This window comes from Phyllopteryx taeniolatus, chromosome 10 (assembly GCF_024500385.1).
Source record: "Phyllopteryx taeniolatus isolate TA_2022b chromosome 10, UOR_Ptae_1.2, whole genome shotgun sequence".
Lineage (NCBI taxonomy): Eukaryota > Metazoa > Chordata > Actinopteri > Syngnathiformes > Syngnathidae > Phyllopteryx > Phyllopteryx taeniolatus.
In genome coordinates, this window is record NC_084511.1 from 6,212,259 (window position 1) to 6,234,831 (window position 22,573).

General features: G+C 42.6%; 1 protein-coding gene across 10 annotated transcripts in view; it reads left to right on the forward strand.

Annotated features, from left to right (window-relative positions):
• Positions 1 to 22,573, forward strand: part of stx3b (syntaxin 3b) — a 36,597-nt gene that overhangs the window by 8,348 nt on the left and 5,676 nt on the right. For 4 of the 10 annotated variants that reach the window (XR_009790411.1, XM_061787103.1, XM_061787104.1 and 1 more), the window contains exons 2-10: positions 11,583 to 11,657; positions 11,740 to 11,839; positions 12,374 to 12,448; positions 12,581 to 12,651; positions 12,727 to 12,835; positions 12,920 to 12,993; positions 19,616 to 19,750; positions 21,383 to 21,493; positions 21,706 to 21,816. Coding sequence is in view for 9 of the 10 variants with exons in the window: in XM_061787103.1 (XP_061643087.1) it covers positions 11,583 to 11,657; positions 11,740 to 11,839; positions 12,374 to 12,448; positions 12,581 to 12,651; positions 12,727 to 12,835; positions 12,920 to 12,993; positions 19,616 to 19,750; positions 21,383 to 21,493; positions 21,706 to 21,816 (861 nt within the window). In the remaining variant the exon portion in view is untranslated. Of the gene's footprint in view, positions 1 to 11,175; positions 11,464 to 11,582; positions 11,658 to 11,739; positions 11,840 to 12,373; positions 12,449 to 12,580; positions 12,652 to 12,726; positions 12,836 to 12,919; positions 12,994 to 19,615; positions 19,751 to 21,382; positions 21,494 to 21,591; positions 21,817 to 22,573 lie in introns of those variants that run through there. The other 6 variants (XM_061787108.1, XM_061787110.1, XM_061787107.1 and 3 more) reach the window with 4 other exon arrangements.

Here is a 22,573-nt window from a genome sequence, read left to right on the forward strand (position 1 = left end):
TGGTAGGCCTGTCACGATAATTACTATATCGACTTATCGTTCAATAAATAAAATGGACACGATAGTTTTTCTGCTACTCCTCCGTGATGTCATTCATCATGGCGGTTTGAACTCTGAGGTTTTGTACGAATCTTATTTTGATACCTTGTCTTTGCTTCAGGAAAGCTAAGCAAAAAGTGCAAAACAGATCCTTCCATCCATTTCCCACCGCTTATCCTGTTCAGGGTTACAGGGAGCTGGAGCCTATCACAGCTAGGCAAAGTAGTCAAGTCAAGTTTATTTATATAGCCCTTAATCACAAAAATCTCGAAGGCCTTCACAAGCACAACAGTTCACAAAAAAATCAATCAACATTTCTTAGTCTAAACCCCCTCATCAGGGCAAGGAATAACTCAGAGAGAACCTATTTGGGGGACAAAAAGGAAAAAACATCAGGAAGGGATCGCCAATAGAGGCAGAGCTCCCCCTTCCAGGCTGTAATAGATGGGGAGTGGGCTGCATTAGTCACATGTCTTGATGCTGTACAATTTTAGTTTAAACAGTATCAAGCCAATTTAATGAAATGAAACACTGGCGGTAGATACTACGGAGAAGTGGTCCTCGTCAGGGCCTGTCCTGGTCGGTCGATGCAGAATCCTCCATAGCGACACCTCAATTGGAGTGGTCCTCCTCAGGTCTTGTCCCATGTTGGTTGATGCAGAATCCTTTGTAGTGTAACACCCTTACATGGCTCAACGCCCCTTAGTCCCCTCTCTTACTTCAAGAGGGGACTAGCAAATGTGGTGATGAGCAAAGTGAGGAAGAAGAGAAGTGGCTATAAAACAGGCCAAAATCAGAATTCAGGTGGTGAGGCACTATCTGCAGGTCTGCGGCGGTGGACGGCATTCAGTCTCTGTGGTTGACGTTGCATGGACACCGGCTCCCGCAATATACGCTCAACCCCTTTTTGTTTTTTATTTGTAAAGCGTCCTTGGGTGTCATCAAAAGCGCTATGTAAATCTAATTTATTATTATTATCAAACTTTCTTGTCTTGTTGAAGGATTATTGATCACCAGTCAACTCCAGGGGACATATTGACAACTTTTCACATTCGCACCTATGGGGATATAGACTCTTCAAATTACCTGAAATTTATGGTGGTTTGGAAAGTGGGACGAAGCCAGAGTAGCTGTAGAAAACCAAGGAGAACTGGGAGAACATGCAGTCCCCACAATGGCGGCCCGGAGCCGAGATCCAACCCCTTTGATTATGAGATAGACATCATGAACATACTGTCCAATGCTGCCTGCAAAACACAATCTATAAAATGTAAAAGGTAATAATCTTAGCACCATTTTTTTAACTTGACACTTCTGGATCCTCGTCTAATATTGCTCCCAAGTTTTGTAGCATAGTGTGTGTGTTTCTAGCTGTTTGTACATTTTTATTGATTGTGATGTAACAATGGATACTCTACTCAACAATATCAGCATTTCTTGTATACATAGAAGGGCTGCGACTAACGATTATTTTAATAATCTATTTTTTTTTTTTATTAATCGATGAATCGGATAAACCTTTTAAATTTCCATCCCTTTATTCAAAAACAGGACATTATTTCAAATTGGCAATGCAGAAAAGTGCACAAAATGGTTGCTGCGTAAACATACCATAGCTCTTAAAGGTCCCATATTTGGGCTAGACATCGATATAGTGACTCTCTAACATGGACATCATATAAAAGTGTCAATTTAATAAAAAAAAAAAAACACCTTCGTTTTGTCATCCTAGTAGTCTCCAAAGGCTCTGACAGCTACCGTATTTTCACGACCATAAGGCGCACTTAAAAGTCTTACATTTTCTCCAAAATGGACGGGGGCGCCTTATAATGTGGTGCGCCTTGTGTGTGCACTGAGTTCCAAAACCTGTAAATGTTGTTGTGTGACTTTGATGAGGGCTCCGCTTGACTGACTGGGAGTATTTCCTGCCGACACGCTGCTTATAGAGGAAAGGTGGACGTGACTGAGGACAGCATGCAGACATTAAAGGGGGAAGGGTGTGCGTGAAAGAGGACGCTAAAGGCACGGCCCCAGTAGGTATATAGTGCCGGTATGTGCATTGTGCAAAGCAACATAGGTTTGGCTCAGGCTTACGCTTACTAAGGACAGTTGAAACTGCAAGCTATCAGTTACGCAGAGGAACATGGGAATCGAGCAGCCGCGAGAGAAATCAAGATCAACGAATCCATGGTTCGCAAGTGGAGGAAGCAGGAAAACGCCGGCATCATTGCTGAATAGCCCCCGGAAACGAGACTGACTCCGACAATGACGAGTGTGAACGCAGCATGTTTGATGGCGAAATTGCCCAGCTGTTCATTTCGGATACAGAAGATGAGGACTTTGATGGATTTATGGATGAGGATTGATCTAAAGATAACGTGAGTACATTGTTAAATACTTCAATAAAGTACAACCGAAGTCAGTTTTGCTCCCGCTGCCTTTTTAAAAACATACGCTAGCATGCATGATAGCGTATGTTTTAGCATGCATGCAAGCTACCGTATGTTTTAAGATAGCGTATGTTTTACCATGCCTGCGCCCAATAATACGGCCTTATGTATGTGTTAAATACAGAAATAGACCCCGTAACTGAGACTGCACCTTTTAATACGGTGCACCTTATGGTCGTGAGAATATGGTACTTCTGTTTGACCCAGTTTTGTATCCGCTTTGTCCATATTTAGCCAAGACCGCCCTCTTTCCTCTGATTGGTTGCCTCCATGTAGGAGACCCACTTGTGAGAGCAAACGTGTTTATGGTGACAGCGCTGGCTCGGGAAAGGGAAGTTGGAGATCTTTGTTTGTAGCTTAGATAAGCTTGAGAAATTCGAATGACCTGATTTCAGGCCTTTCGGCAGAAAAATGTCTGGTCCTTAAGAATGCGAGGATGATTTAAATTGATATTTCACATGTTTACTGGGGCACCACAAAGACAATATTACATCCCAAATAGTAGAAAAGGTTGGTTTGGCAAAATATGGCACCTTTTAAAGTAAATTATTATTTCCAAAAAAATCGAAAACTAAATATTGAGGTCAAATAGCTTTAAAAAGGCCATGGACCAACCACACCAAAACATGTAAAACAAAATGTATGCTATACTAAGCTGTTTATAAATATTTTTTTTGTCATCATCTACACTACACTGTCTGTCTCCTCAGTCTCATATGCCAGGTCAATATTTTCATGCGTGCCTGAAACCTCACCACTCTGTGACTCTAGGAACAAAACAATCACATTATCACTCTTGACCTCTTATGCATTCGATTCAGATCTAAAAAGTAAAATAACACAATCATGATACTCATTTTCTGAATTGAAGTAGTCAAGTCCAGATAACTCTCCATTTACCAAATGTTGAAGGAAGTCTTTGAATTGTATAAACTACAGGAACATTATGAACAAAATATATAAATAAAAATTAAAATCTTGATAAGTGGTGATGTCATACTTTATCTATGGAAAAACAACATACACGTATTTTGTTAAATTAACTCTCAATAAAGTGAATAAACAGACGAGTGCCTTTACCCTGCCTTTCCACGGATGTCCACTGGGAGGCACATCCCCCCCAAAAATCCCAAGGTAATTAGTGATGTAGTTTCAAAATAACTTCAAATATTACCACTTGTCAGACTTAAATTTATACTCGGAGCAAGTTTGTTTGGCTGGCACGAGCCTAAATATGTATTTTTTTATATAAAAAATTTACACTTACTTTGACTTGAAAATAGGCGCCCATTGTCTCTCCACTCTGCCTCTGCATGCATTTAAAGCATCAGAACTTGATTGTGATTGGTTAATCAACCTGCAATCATTAACCAGCAGTGCTGACACTATCCAAATTCAGCATATTGATTCGTTAAGAGATGCAAATATGTCATGCCCATGACTCGGGAGCGTCTGGGTCCATTGCTGTGTGAAACGGAGCGGTTGACTGACGTCATAATGACGCAATGCAGCGGGTAACTGACATCATAGTCGCGCGACACAGCTAATTGCTAATGAAATTCGTTACCAACACTTTTCATTTTCAATTTTTATTGATTTTTATCGATTTTAATTGTTGCAGCCCTAATACATATACTGTAGGTGCAATAATGAAACAATTAATTGAAAATTGCATCAATAATGATGCACAAAAATAAAAATTCTTGACCAAAACTGAAACCCGAACTGAGGAACCCAAGGCCAAAAGCCGAAACACAGAAAGAAATTGTCAACCTATCAGTCAAATTTTATTTCTAAGTGCGGCCTTTCATACAAAAAAATGCAACACAAAGCGCTTTATATGAATGAAAATATAAAAATAAATCAAACCATCAGTTATTAATGATAAAACTATGCCAATTTTTTAGTAATATTGCATTTATGGCTATAACTGCAGAGCTGCCAACCTATAGAAAATTCACTTCCAGAATTGTCAGAATTCCATATTTTTAAAATTATGTCAAGAACATTACCGTAGGACAGTTATTGCATGATTATATTATGTAATAGAATAATAATTAAAAAAATTTGCATACTGTTCAGTTTTTACAACGTACTTAATCCTCTATAATCGTTAATAAAGATGTCTTCCATATTTGTCATTTTAAAGTTTTCATTGCATCAAACTTGTAATGCCGGACGCATTTGCAGCAACTCTTTCATGCTCTTTATGTAGTTCCTGTATCCATTATTGCTGCTGAAATGATGCAAATATCTACATTGTGGGACTAATAAAGGTTATCTTATAAAGATTTATTATGTAATTTTACTTTAAAATTACATGTTCATTTTTTCAAGTGACGAAGCAGAGGTGACGTACTAATATTTTTCTGGTTTCCGGTCCCTGTTATGGCTGTCTAGCATTGAATATTACAGTATTTTCCTCTGTAAATGCGTACTAATTTGAAGATTGAATGAAGATTAGCCGAAGTAAGACAATGTATGTGCATAAATGAGAGGGGTGGAGGGGGAAGAGTTAAGCTACAAGGAGAAGCGACAGCGCGGGTGGAGGACTTTAAATACTTGGGATCAACAGTCCACAGCAATGGCGAGTCTGGTAACGAAGTGACGAAACGAGTCCAAGCAGGTTGGAACGAGTGGAGGAAGGTGTCAGGTGTGTTTGTTATGTGACAGAAGAGTCTCTGCTAGGATGAAGGTCAAAGTTTATAAAACAGTGGTGAGGCCAGCCATGATGTAGAGATTAAAGACGGTGGGACTGAAGAGACATCAGGAAGCAGAGCTGAAAGTGGCGGAAATGAAGATATTGAGGTTCTCTCTAGGAGTGACCGGGTTGGATACAATTAGAAATGGGCTCATCTGAGAGACGGCCAAGGTTTGATGTTTTGGAGACAAAGTTAGAGAAAGCAGACTTCGATGGTTTGGACGCGTCCAGAGGGGAGAGAGTGAGTATATTGGTAGAAGGATGATGAGGATGGAGCTGCCAGGCAAGAGAGCTAGAGGAAGACCAAAGAGAAGGTTGATGGATGACGTGAGAGAAGACATGAGTGCAGTTGGTGTTCGAGAGGAGGATGCAGGAGATAGAATTCCATGGAAAAGTATTACACGCTGTGGCGACCCCTAATGGGACAAGCCGTAAGGAAAAGAAGAAGAGAAACATACTAATTTGCCTGTGTTACTTTACTCTTCAAAGTTGGCTCATCTCTGCTGTAACGCAGTTCCAGCCAGACCAATGTGAAAAGTGTACTGTACCGAATCACTTATATTGGTGTTTTGCGACGTCATGTGATAGCTTCGTCATTAGCATGGTGTTCCCATCGGTCTCTTATCATCCGCCTATCCTTTGTGAATCGTGATGATGAAGATATTTGTCTAAAAGTGCAGTTTATCTGCTGTCATGGAGGCGATGATTCATGACTTATGCTGCACTGACAAAGGACGCACATTAGCCTTTGCAGCTCAGAATCAGAATCAGAATCATCTTTATTTGCCAAGTATGTCCAAAACACACAAGGAATTTGTCTCCGGTAGTTGGAGCCGCTCTAGTACAACAGACAGTCAATTTACAGAACACTTTGGAGACATAAAGACATTGACAAAAAACAACAACAAACAACAATTGTGCAAAAAGATGCAGAGTCGTCAGTTCGAATGGCTAATATCGCAATAGTCCGGTGCAATGACCATTGTGCAAAGGGCACTGAGACTTCAAGGAGTGTATGCGGTTTAAAGTGACGAGTACTGCGATAATCTGGGACAATGGTTGTGCAAATGTTACAGATACTCCTCAATCAGTGTGCAAATGGAGCAGATGCTACTCTGGCATGAGTGGCCACTATATGCAAATAGTGCAGCACGGCGAGACAACTACAGTGAGTGCACGAGTAATACATAATACAGAAATGTGACAACGAACTCAAGTCAAAAAATTGCCAGCTTGTTGTAATGGAATTGTAAGTTAGCTGTTCAAGAAGTTGATTGCAAGAGGGAATAAGCTGTTGGAATGTCTACTAGTTCTAGTTTGCATTGATCGGTAGCGCCTACCTGAGGGAAGGAGCTGGAAGAGCTGGTGACCGGGGTGGGGAGGGTCCGAGAGGATTTTGCACACCCTTGTCTTAGTTCTGGCAGCGTGCAAGTCCTCAAGGGTGGGTAGGGGGGGTACCGACAATCCTTTCAGCAGTTCTGATTGTCCGTTGCAGTCGGAGTTTGTCCTTTTTTGTAGCAGCACCAAACCAGACTGTGATGGAAGAACACAGGACTGATTCGATGACCGCTGTGTAGAACTGTCTAAGCAGCTCCGGTGGCAGGCCGTGCTTTCTCAGAAGCCGCAGGAAGTACATCCTCTGCTGGGCCTTTTTGAGGACGGAGTTGATGTTGGTCGCCCACTTCAGGTCCTGGGAGATTGTAATTCCCAGGAACTTGAAGGTCTCGACGGTTGACACAAGGCAGCTGGACAGCGTGAGGGGCAGCTGTGGCGAAGGATGCCTCCTGAAGTCCACGATCATCTCTACAGTCTTGAGCGTGTTCAGCTCCAGGTTGTGTCGGCCGCACCACAGCTCCAGCCGCTCCGCTTCCTGTCGATATGCAGACTCGTCACCGTCCTTGATGAGGCCGATGACAGTGGTGTCATCTGCAAACTTCAGGAGTTTGACAGTCGGGTTCGCTGAGGTGCAGTCGTTCGTGTAGAGAGAGAAGAGCAGCGGAGAGAGGACACAACCTTGGGGCGCCCCAGTGCTGATGCTGCGTGTGGATGAGGTGGCCTCCCCCAGCCTGACCTGCTGTGTCCTGCCCGTCAGAAAGCTGTAAATCCACTGGCAGATGGCAGGTGAGACGCTGAGCTGGAGAAGCTTGGATGAAAGGAGTTCAGGGATGATGGTGTTGAACGCTGAGCTGAAGTCCACGAACAGGATCCTTGCGTAGGTCCCTGCACTGTCGAGGTGTTCTAGGATGAAGTGCAGTCCCATGTTGACTGCATCATCCGCAGATCTGTTCGCTTGGTAGGCAAACTGCAGGGGGTCCAGCAGGGGACCTGTGACACTCTTGAGGTGGTCCAGCACAAGACGTTCAAAGGACTTCATGACCACAGATGTCAAAGCGACAGGCCTGTAGTCATTCAGACCCGAGATTGCAGGTTTCTTGGGGACTGGGATGATGGTGGAGCGTTTGAAGCAGGATGGAACTTCGCACATTTCCAGTGATCTGTTGAAGATCTGGCGTGAGCTGGTCCGCGCAGACTTTGAGGCAGGATGGAGACACGTGGTCCGGGCCATCATATTCAGCTGCGTTAGCTGTAGGTATGTTGGGCCGTGCAAAATACCATGCAACAAGCATTTCACCCCCGAACAGCCGAAAGCAGCGAGGTTGGGCGACAATAGGGTCGCTTCGTTTGGGCTAGTAACCGCTAGCATGATGACGGAAAAGCCACGCGGTTCCCATAATTCATTGCAACATGCAAATTTGAATTATTACATTAAGACATTTATCTTTATTAATGTGTTTATGTGTTACCAGTAGTTTGTTGAATGTATGTTGTTTAACATTTATGCTTATTTCCCATTTATAGTTGATTGATGGCACTATGTCATTATCAAACCGTGAGTGTAGTGTAATAAAGTGACCTCCCAGTCAAGTTCAACTGGATAATCAGCAAAGCTCGATGGGCATTGCTTGTTTATATTAAATGATTCTTTACTTTGAGCTGTGCATACTTGGGCGCCGCAGACCGTCAGTGTAATCAACATATGACATTATGTTATTTTGGTAGTTTTAGTTCGGTGGAAAAATATGCACGTCTGGGCTATTAATCAACAACTATTTGGAGAATTGATTAACCGTTGAGACCCATTGTTTAACTTAAAATTGTCCAATCCGCTATATGCGGGATATGCAGAACACAGAATACCTGACTTCCTGTGTATGCTACGCTAACGAGCATAATTTGGATTGATGACACGATTGTTTGAAGCCGAACTTGCTAAAAAAATATGATTTAGGACTGGTGTCTTTGGAAAAAGTTAGTTATACAAATATGATATGAGACGTAAACACAAACAAAGCTTAAAAACCATCTATTGTCATCTTTGGTGGCTCGGTGGGGTCATTGTAGAGGTTTAAACTCCCTACAGGTGCTTTGAAACGCTTTCCCCTTCCCCATTCACTCGAGAGTGGAGGAAGTGCCTTTAACCGGTTTGCCGAATGCAGAAGTAGGTGGTGCATATACCGGATTCCTCTTATTTCAGCCTCTTAACAGTAAATATTATCTGATTTATGTAGTCTTCTATGAAAGCAGGCTGATTCTTTGTGTTTACAAAACAAACAAACAAAAAGGACATTTACAAATATCTGCTTTCACTTTGGAAAAGAAATATAATTTCCCCCTATTTTCTGACATGATATGAACTAAACCAGTAACTGAATTATAATCAGTCATAATATAACAGTCATTGACTGTGCGTCACACAATGCAACTAAAAAGGTAGACTTTTTTTTGCTCTTTGTTAGACTGATAAAACATGAGAAAGCGCTCGCTGGTGATAGCATGAGCGAGGCAATAAAAAATAAAATGGATCAAAAGAAATGTGCAGCATATTAGCCAACAGAGAAATTCCAACTTTTAAATGACAATGTGATGTCCCACTTTCATTTTTTTTTTTCTTAACAGAAAAAGACAACTTTCCCTGAATCAGTTTCTTGTGCCAAAATCAACCAATGAATTAGAAAAGAAACAGGCAAAAGAAGAAAACACCTCAATCAGAATTTCCCCGTGTTATTATGGATGAATCGTCTTCTTCATTGAGCAGCTGTAGTCCTCCTCCCCTTTCCCCTCCTCAGTTAAAGTTAATCAGCAGTAAACTGTTGTCATGATAATTTTAGTGCCTTAATTCTTTAAAATAGTGGGTTTGTTTCAACTTAATCAATTGTTGTATCAAAGCTAATTAATGCTGGTAGAAAAACATCCATCTTCCAACCAATGTATAAAACCATGTGATTGATGTAGCTGAAGATTAGCCTGAATTGCTAAGTCATTACGACATCATTTTTTTTTCTAAAATGGTGGCTGTGGGGTAAAGTGAGATAATCTAACTAATACTCCTGAAAAGCAGGAAATCAAAAAGATTTATGAAGAGAGACAAACTTTGTCTCTCTTCATAAATCAAAGCAACCAAAAAGAAAATATTAGCAGCTCAGAGAGTGATGTTCCTGTTCCACTTGATGTATCAAAGAGCGCTCCAAGGATGAACTAAGTCAACCAGGAAGCACAGATCTGTCTCTGGGTGACATGGTCAATTTTCCAACTAAACACAGGATTGTCTGTTACATTGGCATGGCTTAGAAAGTTGATGATGAGATGACGACATAAGCATGCAATTTCTCAGAAGAATCCGGGGAGATGTTTGCTTTTAGAGAAAATGGTGTGGCAGATGTCTCTGAAAGAGATCTGGTGAAAGTTGCCTCAACCTAAAAGGCCACGAGAAACCACACAGAGAGAGCAACAAAGAGTGGACTTTGGGTAGGCCTAGTTTGTATCTAGGTGGGTCTAGTCCTATTCTGAGTTTCAGGCTGTTCATGTTGGTTCTGATAGGCCACTGTTCTGAGCCCCAGACTGTATTAGCTGGCTCTTATTATTGTACTATGTTCTGACCCACATACTGTGCACTGACTGGCTTTAATGGTCCTGTGTTCTGACCTCCAGAAAGTGTTGTAATTTAATTGGTTTGATGTCATTTGAATGGTAAAACATTTGAATTGCATTATGTTGTATTTGGTTTATATATTGTTCATTTTCATTGTGAGGAAACATCCAGAATTAATGGGAAATGTGTACATTTTACTGCTTTATCGTGTTAGCTTGCTTAGAGGGGAGGGATATGTATAAAATGTCTCCCCTCCACACATCAAACTCAGGAGACGGAGAAGTAAACAAATTAACTTTTTAATTGATGGCATACAAATAGTTGGGTATCCGGAGCAGAGTGCACAACCAAGATTTTTTTGGGTGTGAGCATTAAAAAAAAAAAAACTGTCTGGAAGCAAGCCGTTCAGAATTAGCTAACACCATTAGTTTCTGATAAACAGCATGTACTCTCTTGTATAGTGAAGTTGACGACAAGGGGACGAGAGCTTGGGGCCTGAGGGGTATTTGTCTTTAGTAATGTGTCCACTGCTTGTGTCACATGCGTACAGTGGGAGGAAAAAGTATATTAAACCTTTGGAATTTCTTAAATTTCTGCATAAATTGGTCAACAAATGTAGTCTGATCTTCATCTAAATGACAAGAATAAACAGTCCGCTTATATTAATACCACACAAACATCCATCCACCCATTTTCTGTACCGCTTATCCTCACTGGGGTTGCAGGTGTGCTGGAGCCAATCCCAGCTGACTCTGGGCAAGAGGTAAGGTACACGCTGAACTGGTCGCCAGCCAATCGCAGGGCACATATAAACAAACAAGCTTTCACATTCACACCTAAGGGCAATTTAGAGTCTTCAATTAACCTACCACTCATATTTTAGGGGATGTGGGCCGGATTTGAACACAGGTCCTCAGAACTGTGAGGCAGATGTGCTAACCAGTTGTTCACCGTGCCACCGCCACACAAACAATTGTATGTAAACATTCACAGGAACCCAGGGAAAAAGTAAGTGAACCCTTGGATTTAATAACTGTTTGACCTTCCTTTGGCAGCAATAACCAACACCAAACGTTTCCTGTAACCCGATTGAGTTGGTGTGGAATGACCTCGAGCGCTATTCACACCAGACGTCCCAGGAATCTGCTGAATCTTGCTGAACTGCAACAGTTTTGTAAAGAAGAATGGTCCAAAATTCATCCTCATCGTTGTGCTCGTGTGATCTGCAACTACAGAAAACATTTGGCTGAGCTTATTGCTGCCAAAGGAGGGTCAACCAGTTATTAAATCAAAGGGTTCACCTACTTTTTCCTCCCTGTCCTGTGAATGGGAAAGAAACATGGGTACTGTTTTAATTCTATGGAACAATTGCATAAAATGTCTCCTTTAATTCGTGAAGTAATCGTCACGCGCTTATTTTGGCTTGCAAATACTGACATCTGTTCTGCTTTTGCTGCTTCAGACATGCAATCAAGATGACGATGAAGTGGAGATTGCTATGGACAACGCCGCCTTCATGGATGAGTTTTTCTCCCAGGTGAGCTTTCAAAGTTCAGATTTCTGTGCAAGTTAACTTTTTCAGACATTAGCTGACAGCTGGCTTGTTTTGGATGTTTCAGATTGAGGAAATCAGGAACAGCATCGACAAAATTGACGAGAATGTGGCTGTAGTCAAAAAGCTTTTCTCCGTCATTCTCTCTGCTCCCACGTCAGAGCAGCGTAAGACATCTAGATTCCACAATTTTATGATAATGCCATTTGTTTTTGCTTACCTATCCTACAGTACTTACGCATGGTTAAATGTTAAATGTTATATATTTTTTTTAGATGGTCCTGTCCAGGACCATTAACACCTGCCAAACCGCCACATCTGGGTCAATTTCCACTGTGGCGGGTTGCAGAGCATGCCGTATAGTTCAACTCCACTACAAACTGGCTAGATTAAACACATTTGAATTGAATGCCTCAATTACAACTGAGAGTTTTCCTCTTTATTATTTAAGTCTGAATTTTGTACGTAGCTTTTGTACAGGATGATATTAAACTGTAGGTGTGCCTAATGTTGTGTCTGGTGAGTGTACTCTGCCCTGAGAAAACTGCATGTTTTGTGTATCCACACAAAAACACACGTTTGTTAAATAAATATTATCAGAATAATAAATGGAGGGTGGCTTAAAAACATTTTGTTTTAAAGGTAAATACATTAGTTAAATGTATATTTATATGTGACAAACATGTATTTTTTCCTTTCAGAAACACAGGATAACTTGGAGGCAATCACCAATGACATCAAGAAAATGGCAAACAACGCTAGAAACAAACTCAAGAGTGAGGCTGCATATTTCAATATACCTACACAAACAAGAACATGAGAGGGACTTAGGTTTAGGTTTTGCACTCCTTATATGTTCACAACTGGATTTAATTCATTTTTTTTAGTTCATTTTTAATTAATTGCAGCTATCGAGAGGAATCTGGAGTCAGAAGAACAGGAGCGGGTGTCAGCTGACATGCGGATACGTAAATCACAGGTTGAAAATCTAATTTGACTTGGGGTAATAGCTTTTTTCTGTAACAGCATCTCACTTAATTTTGCTGTCTACCAGCATGCAGTGCTGTCGAGGAAGTTTGTGGAGGTCATGACAAAGTATAATGAAGCCCAGGTGGACTTCAGGGAGCGGAGTAAAGGACGTATTCAGAGACAGCTTGAGATCAGTGAGTGATGTGAAGAATCCAGGAAGAAGTGTAACAGTCATGTTTTTTTTTTGTCTCAAACAATTAAGTTTATCTTTATTCCAGCTGGGAAGGCGACAACGGATGAAGAACTTGAGGAGATGTTGGAGAGCGGCAATGCTGCTGTGTTTACTGCAGGGGTGAGTGTGTTACTTTAAATGTTGCACTTTGCTTTGCTCATTAACCGTTTCGATCCAAGCTGTCGGTGTTTCATTTATACACAAAACGACTGGTTAATGTTTAGCTTTGGGTTTGGTCAAGTGAGTTCAAAAGTCAGTTCGAATTGTTGAGCCTTGAATCCAGCCGACAGACAGTCTTAGAGAAGGGTTACTTTTAGTTTTACTGCACAAATGATGGAACTCAGCATTGCCACTAATAAATGCTCACCAGTGCACCTCCGCTGACGCATGGATTGATCTCAACATGGGTGGAAAGCTTTTTATTTATTTTTTTTTTTTAAATGGCCACAGCAGACTGCTTCTTTGAAATATGTCCTATGGGATGGAAATTGGACATTCCACTTGAGGCTGCTTGACTGCAATTCTGCACTCACTGGAAACTTTGAAACGCCTACACACACTAATGAGATCCGGTACAAGAGTGTTTAGAGGAGTATTTTATTAAATTTATTAACTTCTATTTAACTTTAGTTTTCAGAGTTAATTAACTGTTTTCAATCCCTTGCATGTTTGAATAAATCCGGAAAAAAAATGTCTGACAGGGTACATCTACGGGGATCTTATTTGAGGTGCGTCCTGCGTCTGAGATGCACAAAAATGATGAGGGACGCATAAAGCATGGTGAATCTGCGTCCACTGATGCGCAGCATCTCTTACCTACATATGTGTGTGTTGCTAAAGTGCTTCAGCAAATCATTATCCACTAAAAGTAGGAGTCCTGTCTTGGTGCTAGCCAATCATAGTAAGAGTAAAGGCGGGTTATCATTTTGTAAATACAATGGACACGAGACTTTTTTTCCCACCGTACAGTGCAAGAAATATCATTTAAAAGTGGAAATCCTCTAAAAAGCATGGGAAAAAAGAAGAGTTTTTAACCTGGACTTAAAAACATTCGCACTTGGAGCTGATGTCACTTCTTTTGGCAACTTATTCCATTTGTGTGCGGCATAATAGCTAAATTCTGCTTCACCATGTTTGCTTTGGACTCTGTGCTCCACTATTTGACCAGAGTCTGTCGATCTTGGAGCCCCACTGGGTTTATGTTCCATTAGCATTTCTTTCATGTATTCAGGACCTAAACCATTTAGGGATTTATAGACCAGTAGCAGAACTTTTAAAGTCTATTCTAAAGCTGACTGGAAGCCAGTGTAAAGACTTTAGAATTGGAGTAATATGCTCTGACATCTTTGTTCTGGTCAGAACCCGAGCTGCAGCATTCTGAATGAGCTGCAACTGTTTAATTCTCTTTTTGGGGAGTCCACTCAGAAGACCATTATAATAATAGTCAAGTCTAGATAAAAGCATGGATGGTAGGTTAACTGAAAGCTCTAAATTGCCCATATTTGTGAATCTGAGTGCGAATGGTTGTTTTTTTATATGTGGCCTGCGACTGGCTGGCGACCAGTTCAGAGTGTACCCCGACTTTCGCCCAGAGTCAGCTGGGATAGGCTCCAGCACGCCCGCGAGACTAGTGAGGATAAGCGTTACGGAAAATGAACGAATAAATGAATATTATATACTGCATTTATATATTTAATATATTTTAAAATCCATATTTATTTATAAAAAAAAAAGATAAACAAGTGCGTAGAACCTTCATAAGAAAAACTAACCCTAGCCAATCTTAGTTTATTGCCCCTTCAAAACCGATTGATAATAGGTTACTTTTTCCTCACTTTCTTTCTGAAGTGACTTTAAACAGACCTGGCACAAATAAGAATTTTCATCCAGTAGTGCTGCCATTAGTAATTGAGTATTCTACTGACAATTCCATTGGAATAATCAAGTATAAGGATAAAATATATTTTGGCTTGGTTAAAGAGCAATTATGAATACACGAGAAAATTAGATATTCACTTCATAATGAACGACCAATTGGTTTCTGCTTTAAGATAATCAACACTATTTTTCTTAAAATCACATTGTGCATATAGCAGGAAAATGCATTTTCTTGTCTACAAACATTTCTAGTGAGGCAATTGCAAAATATATATATATAGATTCCATTTTAAACTTTTCATTTCTTGTATCAAAAAAAATATTACGTCAAAAAGAGGCAAAGAAAATTACACAAAGAAGAATGTAGTTTCATGTCGAATAGATGTTAGATGTGTGCTGATCGATTGGTAAATAATGTGAATAAAAAAATAAATACAGTACAAGATTGATTGAGAACACTACACTGGCTAAACCAGACTGTCATGCACAGGAAGCCCAGACAGCCCACAACCAGCCCAGCGTGTAACTATTTGCGTGATAGCAGCTAGCGAATGCAAGCATACGTGACATCAAGCCCGCCCGATTTCCGCGATGCAATGTGGATTTTTTTGTGTTTTTTTTGCGATAATTAACGTCCTCCTTGTTACGTTAAATGTCGTTGTCGTTTCTGTGTATGTATGTTAACAGTGGTTCTTGGAATGTATACCTTATTTAGCTGTCACATTAATTGTTGATTTATGTTGTACTGTAACTGTAGTCTAATACTTTCCCGGAAAAAGTAACACGTTACTTTGCTCGTTACTCAAAATGGCGTCATTTTGGAGTAACGCGTTACCAGCATTACTGTTGATGACTCAAGTCGAAGTCATGTGACTCGAGTCCACACCTCTGCACAGTTGTGCTCATGTGTTTGATTACCAGGGCAGAATTTGTAAGATATGTACAATTCTTATTCATGTACAATTCATAATTTTACAATTATGCTCTAATCATTATTTCAGTGGCATTAAAAAAAAAAAAACTATCAATGATACTATCTTTTATCCTGAAAGTTTTTGGGAAAATATATCCATCCATCCATTGTCTTCCGCTTCTCCGAGGTCGGGTCGCGGGGGCAACAGCCTCAGCAGGAATGCCCAGACTTCCACAACGGACCGATACAAAGTCTCCATCACTGTAGACGCTGCACCAATCCGCCTGTCGATCTCCCGTTCCATTCTTCCCTCACTCGTGAACAAGACCCCAAGATATTTGAACTCCTCCACTTGGGGAAGGATCTCATCCCCGACCTGGAGAGGGCACTCCACCCTTTTCCGACTAAGGACCATGGTCTCAGATTTAGAGGTGCTGATTCTCATCCCAGCCGCTTCACACTTGGCTGCGAACCGCTCCAGTGAGAGTTGGAGATCACGGCCTGATGAAGCCAACAGAACCACATCATCTACAAAAAGCAGAGATGCAATACTGAGGCCACAAAACCGGACCCCCTCTACGCATCGGCTGCGCCTAGAAATTCTGTCCATAAAAGTTATGAACAGAATCAGTGACAAAGGGCAGCCTTGGCGGAGTCCAACCTTCACTGGAAACGAATCCAACTTGCGGCAATGCGTACCAAACTCTGAGACCGGTCGTACAGGGACCGAACAGCCCGTATCAGGTGGTTCGGTACCCCATACTCCCGAAGCACCACCCACAGGACTCCACGAGGGACACGGTCGAACGCCTTCTCCGAGTCCACAAAACACAAGTAGATTGGTTGGGCGAACTCCCATGCACCCTCGAGGACCCTGCCGAGGGTGAAGAGCTGGTCCACTGTTCCAAAAATCACACTGCTCCTCCTGAATCTGAGATTTGACTTCCCGACGGACCCTCCTCTCCATCACCCCTGAATAGACCTTAGCAGGGAGGCTGAGGAGTGTGATCCCCCTGTAGTTGGAACACACCCTCTGGTTCCCCTTCTTAAAAAGGGGGACCACCACCCCCGTCTGCCAATCCAGAGGAACTGTCCCCGATGTCCACGCGATGTTGCAGAGGCGTGTCAACCAGGACAGACCCACAACATCCAGAGCCTTTAGGAACTCCGGGCGAATCTCATCCACCCTGGGGCATTGCCACCGAGGAGCTTTTTAACCACCTCGGTTACCTCAACCCCAGAGATAGGAGAGCCCGCCTCAGAGAATCCAGACTCTGCTTCCTCATGGGAACGCGTGTCGGTGGAATTGAGGAGGTCTTCGACGTATTCTCCCCACCGATTCACAACGTCCCGAGTCGAGGTCAGCAGCGCCCCATCCCCACTATACACAGTGTTGATGGTGCACTGCTTCCCCCTCCTGAGACGCCGGCTGGTGGACCAGAATTTCCTCAAAGCTGTCCGGAAGTCGTTCTCCATGGCCTCACCGAACTCCTCCCACACCCGGGTTTTTGCCTCAGCGACCACCAAAGCCGCATTCCGCTTGGCCAGCCGGTACCCATCAGCTGCCTCAGGGGTCCCACAGTCCAAAAAGCCCCGATAGGACTGCTTCTTCAGCTTGACTGTATCCCTCACCGTTGGTGTCCACCAACGGGTTCGGGGATTGCCGCCACGACAGGCACCGACTACCTTACGGCCACAGCTCCGGTTGGCCGCCTCGGCAATAGAGGCGTGGAACATGGTCCACTCGGACTCAATATCCCCTGCCTCTCCCAGGACGTGTGTGAACTTCTGCCGGAGGTGGGAGTTGAAACTCCTTCTGACAGGGGATTTTGCCAGACGTTCCCAGCAGACCCTCACAATACGTTTGGGCCTGCCACGTCTGACCGGCATCTTCCCCAAACCATCGGAGCCAACTCACCACCAGGTGTTGATCAGTTGACAGCTCCGCTCCTCTTTTCACCCGAGTGTCCAAGACATGTGGCCGTAAGTCCGATGACACGACCACAAAGTCGATCATCAAACTGCGACCTAGGGTGTCCTGGTGCCAAGTGCACGTGTGTACACCCTTATGCTTGAACATGGTGTTCGTTACAGTCAATCCGTGGTGAGCACAGAAGTCCAATAACAGAACACCACTCGGGTTCTGATCGGGGGGGGGGGGGGGGGGGGGGCGTTCCGCTCAATCACGCCCTTTCAGGTCTCACTGTCATTGCCCACGTGAGCATTGAAGTCCCCCAGCAGAACGATGGAGTCCCCAGCGGTAGCGCTCTCCAGCACCCCCTCTCAGGACTCCAAAAAGGGTGGATACTCTGAACTGCTGTTTGGTGCATAGGCACAAATAACAGTCAGGACCCGTCCCCCCACCCGAAGGCGGAGGGAGGCTACCCTCTCGTCCACCGGGGTGAACCTCAACGTACAGGCTTCGAGCCGGGGGGCAATAAGTATACCCACACCTGCTCGGCGCCTCTCACCATGGCCAACTCCAGACTGGAAAAGAGTCCAACCCTCCTCAAGTGGACTGGTACCAGAGCCCAAGCTGTGTGTGGAGGCGAGCCTGACTATATCTAGTCTGACCTTCTCAAACTCACACACCAGCTCGGGCTCCTTCCCTGCCACAGAGGTGGCATTCCACGTCCCTAGAGCCAGCTTCTGTAGCCGGGGATCGGATCGCCAAGGTCCCCGCCTTCGGCCACTGCCCAGCTCACACTGCACCTGACCCCTATGGCCCCTCCCACAGGTGGTGAGCCCATGGGAAGGGGGACCCACGTTACCCTTTCGGGCTGTACCCAGCCAGGCCCCCGCCTTCTTGCCCCACCTCCAGGCCTGGCTCCAGAGGGGGGCGGCGGTGACCCACTTCCGGGCAAGAGAAACCTAGATCCATATATTTTGTTTATCAGGGCAAGCCAGGAAGAAAACCTGCCGGAGGCTGCAACAGACTTGAGGTTGGAAAGGAGATTCATCTTGCAGCGAGACAATGACCCAAAACATATGGTGCTGATCGAACTTTTCTGCTTTTAAATACACAATACTTGGGAACACCCACAGGGTGGCCCTGACCCCCAGCGGGGTGGCACCCGACCGCTACCGGGGTAGTCGTTCCCACCGGCTAGCTGTGCGTGCACCCCAAAAATGCATCTTCCCTTGGGCTAGTCTGCTGGCATGACCACTTTAAGCACCTCGTTGTCAGCTGTGAGTGTGTGCGTGTCATGGAGAGATGGTGGAAGGGCGAGTTTTAAAAAAAATTAAATACAAAATAATTCTGAAGTCCGATGTGACAGCCAGCGTGTGGACGGGTACTTAGGGCTGATGTGGCCGCTTTGGAGCGCCTCGTTGTCGCCTTGTGGAAAAGCCCCGCGACGACCCAGTGAGATATATTCCAACCACAGGAGGATTTGAGCAGATATTTTTTTTGGGGCCCAAACTTATAGTTATGTGAAGGCATAAGAACGATGCTCGACAAAATAGCATCCATTTTTCCAGGCTGTAGAAGTAGTGTTTGTTTGACCTTGTGGTTTCAGTGAGTTCAGCGGAGATGCCCACAGCATCTGAGAGTAGAGAGAACACCTTAATTAAAAATATATATATACATTTTATGATTTTGAAGCCTCTTTATATTATTGGTGATTTATTTTTTTAAACATTCAAATTTGGCAGCGTTTTAACCACACTGATCTACAGTATGTGGTGTGTCAAATTTAGTAGACATACTTATTTTCACTTTACAGGGACTTCAAATATACCTTCACCACCATTGCAAGCGACTACCAGCTCATGTTCCTCTGACTTCAAAACTGAGCATTACTATCTGATTAAAAGTGGAATAGTTGATACAGTAAAGGATCTCAGTTGTTTGTGCAGGTCTACCTAATAAAGCAGCGAGTGTATCACAAGATGGAGCCTTGTTTCCAAACATTTAATTGTATGTTTATTATTTTTGTACTGACACTGCAGATTGTGGACTCTGGCATTTCTAAACAAGCCCTGAGTGAAATTGAAGCCCGGCACAAAGACATTGTTCGCCTGGAAAGTAGCATCAAGGAGCTGCACGACATGTTTGTAGACATAGCCATGCTTGTGGAGAACCAGGTATGCCCCACCTGTCCATCATAGCTCCCATCTATAAATCAGTACCTTCATCTGAGTACTTCACACTTTCCATTCATTGACTTCTGTCCCTCTGGTTTGTGGATCCTGAGTCTGCATTTAGTTCATTTCTGCTTTTGTGTGCTGTCTGTGTTGTGCTCTGACTGTCTTTCTCCATTCTGTCTTTTTCAGTGCCATGAAATGTTTACTTTTCCTCATACTGTCTTCTACCACCTTCATCTCATCACTCATCATTTGTGGGCCAACATGAAAGCATTTTGTTAGACGCAAAGCATCAGAGTAGCTCTCACAATAGGCTTTGCAGTAATGAATCTTTGCATATAAACGACACATCTGGCATAATTGCATATATTTGCTTGCATCATGCTTTCTGAGCGGAAGTCTCTATTGAGGTAAGGGACATTTGATGTGTATGTGTCTAACTGCACTGTTTCCTCAGAAACTCTTCTTTCTCTCTGACTTCGATATGGATACGAGTGCATTTGACCGTAAAAAAAAACTAACAAATACTATCTTGCATTTTTGTATTTAATCCCTCAAGTAATTTACAGTGGTGCCTTTAGATATGGGTTTTTCACTATAGAGATTTTTTTTGCTTTGACATGCAGTATTTTGAGATTGGAGTGCTGTATGGGGGCAGTAAACGCAATTCACTACACAAGCAGCAGTTTGTCAGATATTTTTCTAAAAAAAGAGGCTTGAAGTTGTTTAATGCCACTGTCCGTTAAAGTTTACTGTCAAACTTAACATGAAACAAAGAGAATTACACGTCTTGTATTTAAAACAATCACATAGCTTTGCTTTAGCTAAGTCTGTTTAGCTTAATGCTAACAAACAATGCAAAACGCAATAGATGGGCTAATGAATAGCATCAGTGTCCTCTGTGAAGTATGCCTAAATGGTAAATGGATTGCACTTACATAGCGCTTTATCTGCACCATCACGGTGCCAAAAGTGCTTTACATATGCTCACACATTTACCAATACACCAATGGGCAGTTTCTGCCATGCAAGGCACTGCCACGCCCACTGGGAGTAGTTTAAGGTTCAGTTTCTTGCCCAAGGACACTTCGACAGCGGACAGTCAGAACCAGGATTCGAACTGGCAACCCGTCGGTCACCGGATGACCCGCTCGACCATCTGAGCCACAGATGTCCCTAATATTTCTGCGACTGACTGAGGACTTTTGAGCCGCTCCATTTATAGCCTTATGTCTATACTTCTCCAAGGTGGCCAAGGTCCGCACACCAGAAGGAGCAGCACAATATCCATTGAATTGAAGCAACAACAAAAAAATGTGGCAAAAAAACTATTCAATTCTTTACATTTTACTGAATTACATTATTAATGAATGTTTTTATAAAGTACAATATTACAGAGTGCAGTTTTTTTCTTTCTAAAATAAAATTACATTACAAACCTTTTTGGGGGAGGTTTGAACGGATTAATGGCTTTTCCATTCATTTCAATGGGGAAAAATAATTTGAGATACGAGTGTTTGAAGTTACGAGCGTGGTCACCGAACAAATTTAACCTGTATCTTAAGACACTACTGTATTTCTTTTGCCTGCTAATTAAACTTTATCTAAGTTGACCTACTTATATTTTTCCAGGGTGACATAGTAGACAACATAGAGCAGAACGTTTCCAAGTCAGAGGACCACATCATGGTTGCTAAAGAGCAGACCAAAAAGGCTCTAAGGTACCAGACCAAGGCACGCAAGGTAATGTTGTTGAGGCAACTGATAATCAGTTGAACTTCCTGTTTTTTTCCTCACTTATTCTGACTGCCTGCTCTCTGTCGCCCTACACGCGCACACAGGCCTAGCCACACAGCAGTTAAAATCCATTCATCTCAACATGCCCCCTCTTATGTTATGAATTTATTTTGTATTAATTCATTTGTAATTGCTATGGGCACCGTGCACCACGAAAGGGTGGAATGATTGACCGGATTGAGAGCAACATGGACCAATCGGTGGGTTTCGTGGAGCGAGCCGTTGCAGACACTAAGAAAGCGGCAAAGTTTCAGCAAGAGGCTCGACGCGTGAGTTACCACTGTGGAAATTAGTGGTTCAAATTTCCCAAAAGCATGGAAATAAATCTGTTTAGTCAACTCAAACTGTGACACAGCAAGGCCTGAACTGAGTATCCTATTTTTATTGTAGTCAGCCAGCCGATAACGACGATAAAATCAAAGCGGCCATATGATACAGCACCATAATAAGTCTAAAGTTGTCAATGTGGTCAGGCATTAAAATGGTATTCGGAACACTGTTTTGTTTGAATGAGGACTAAAATTGTGTCATTTTAAAAAAAGCATTCAGATTAACTCATGCTAATGAGAGCTAATACAAGAGCTACAGTGCCATGAAAAAGTATTGGACCCATTCTCAAATTTTTATATTTTTGCTTAGTTTCCTCACTTTAATGTTTAAGATCCTCAAACAAATGTAAATATCAGAATCGAAATATAACCCACATGAACTTAAAATGCTGTTTTTAAATGATTTCATTTATTAAGGAAAAAAAACTATTCAGTTAGCTGGCCCTGTGTGAAAAAGTAATTACCCCCCTTGTGAAATCATCAATTGATTGTGGCTAATCACAATTTTTGGTTACTTTTCACTGATCACACATAAGCCTGATTACCTCCACCCCTGTTCAATCACGAAATCACTTAAATAGAATCTTTCCCAACAAAGTCAAGTCGAACAAAAGATCTAAAAAAGCTGCAACAAAATGACACGAGCCAAAGAAATTGCAGAACATTTGATAAATAAAATAATTTGGCATCTATCAGT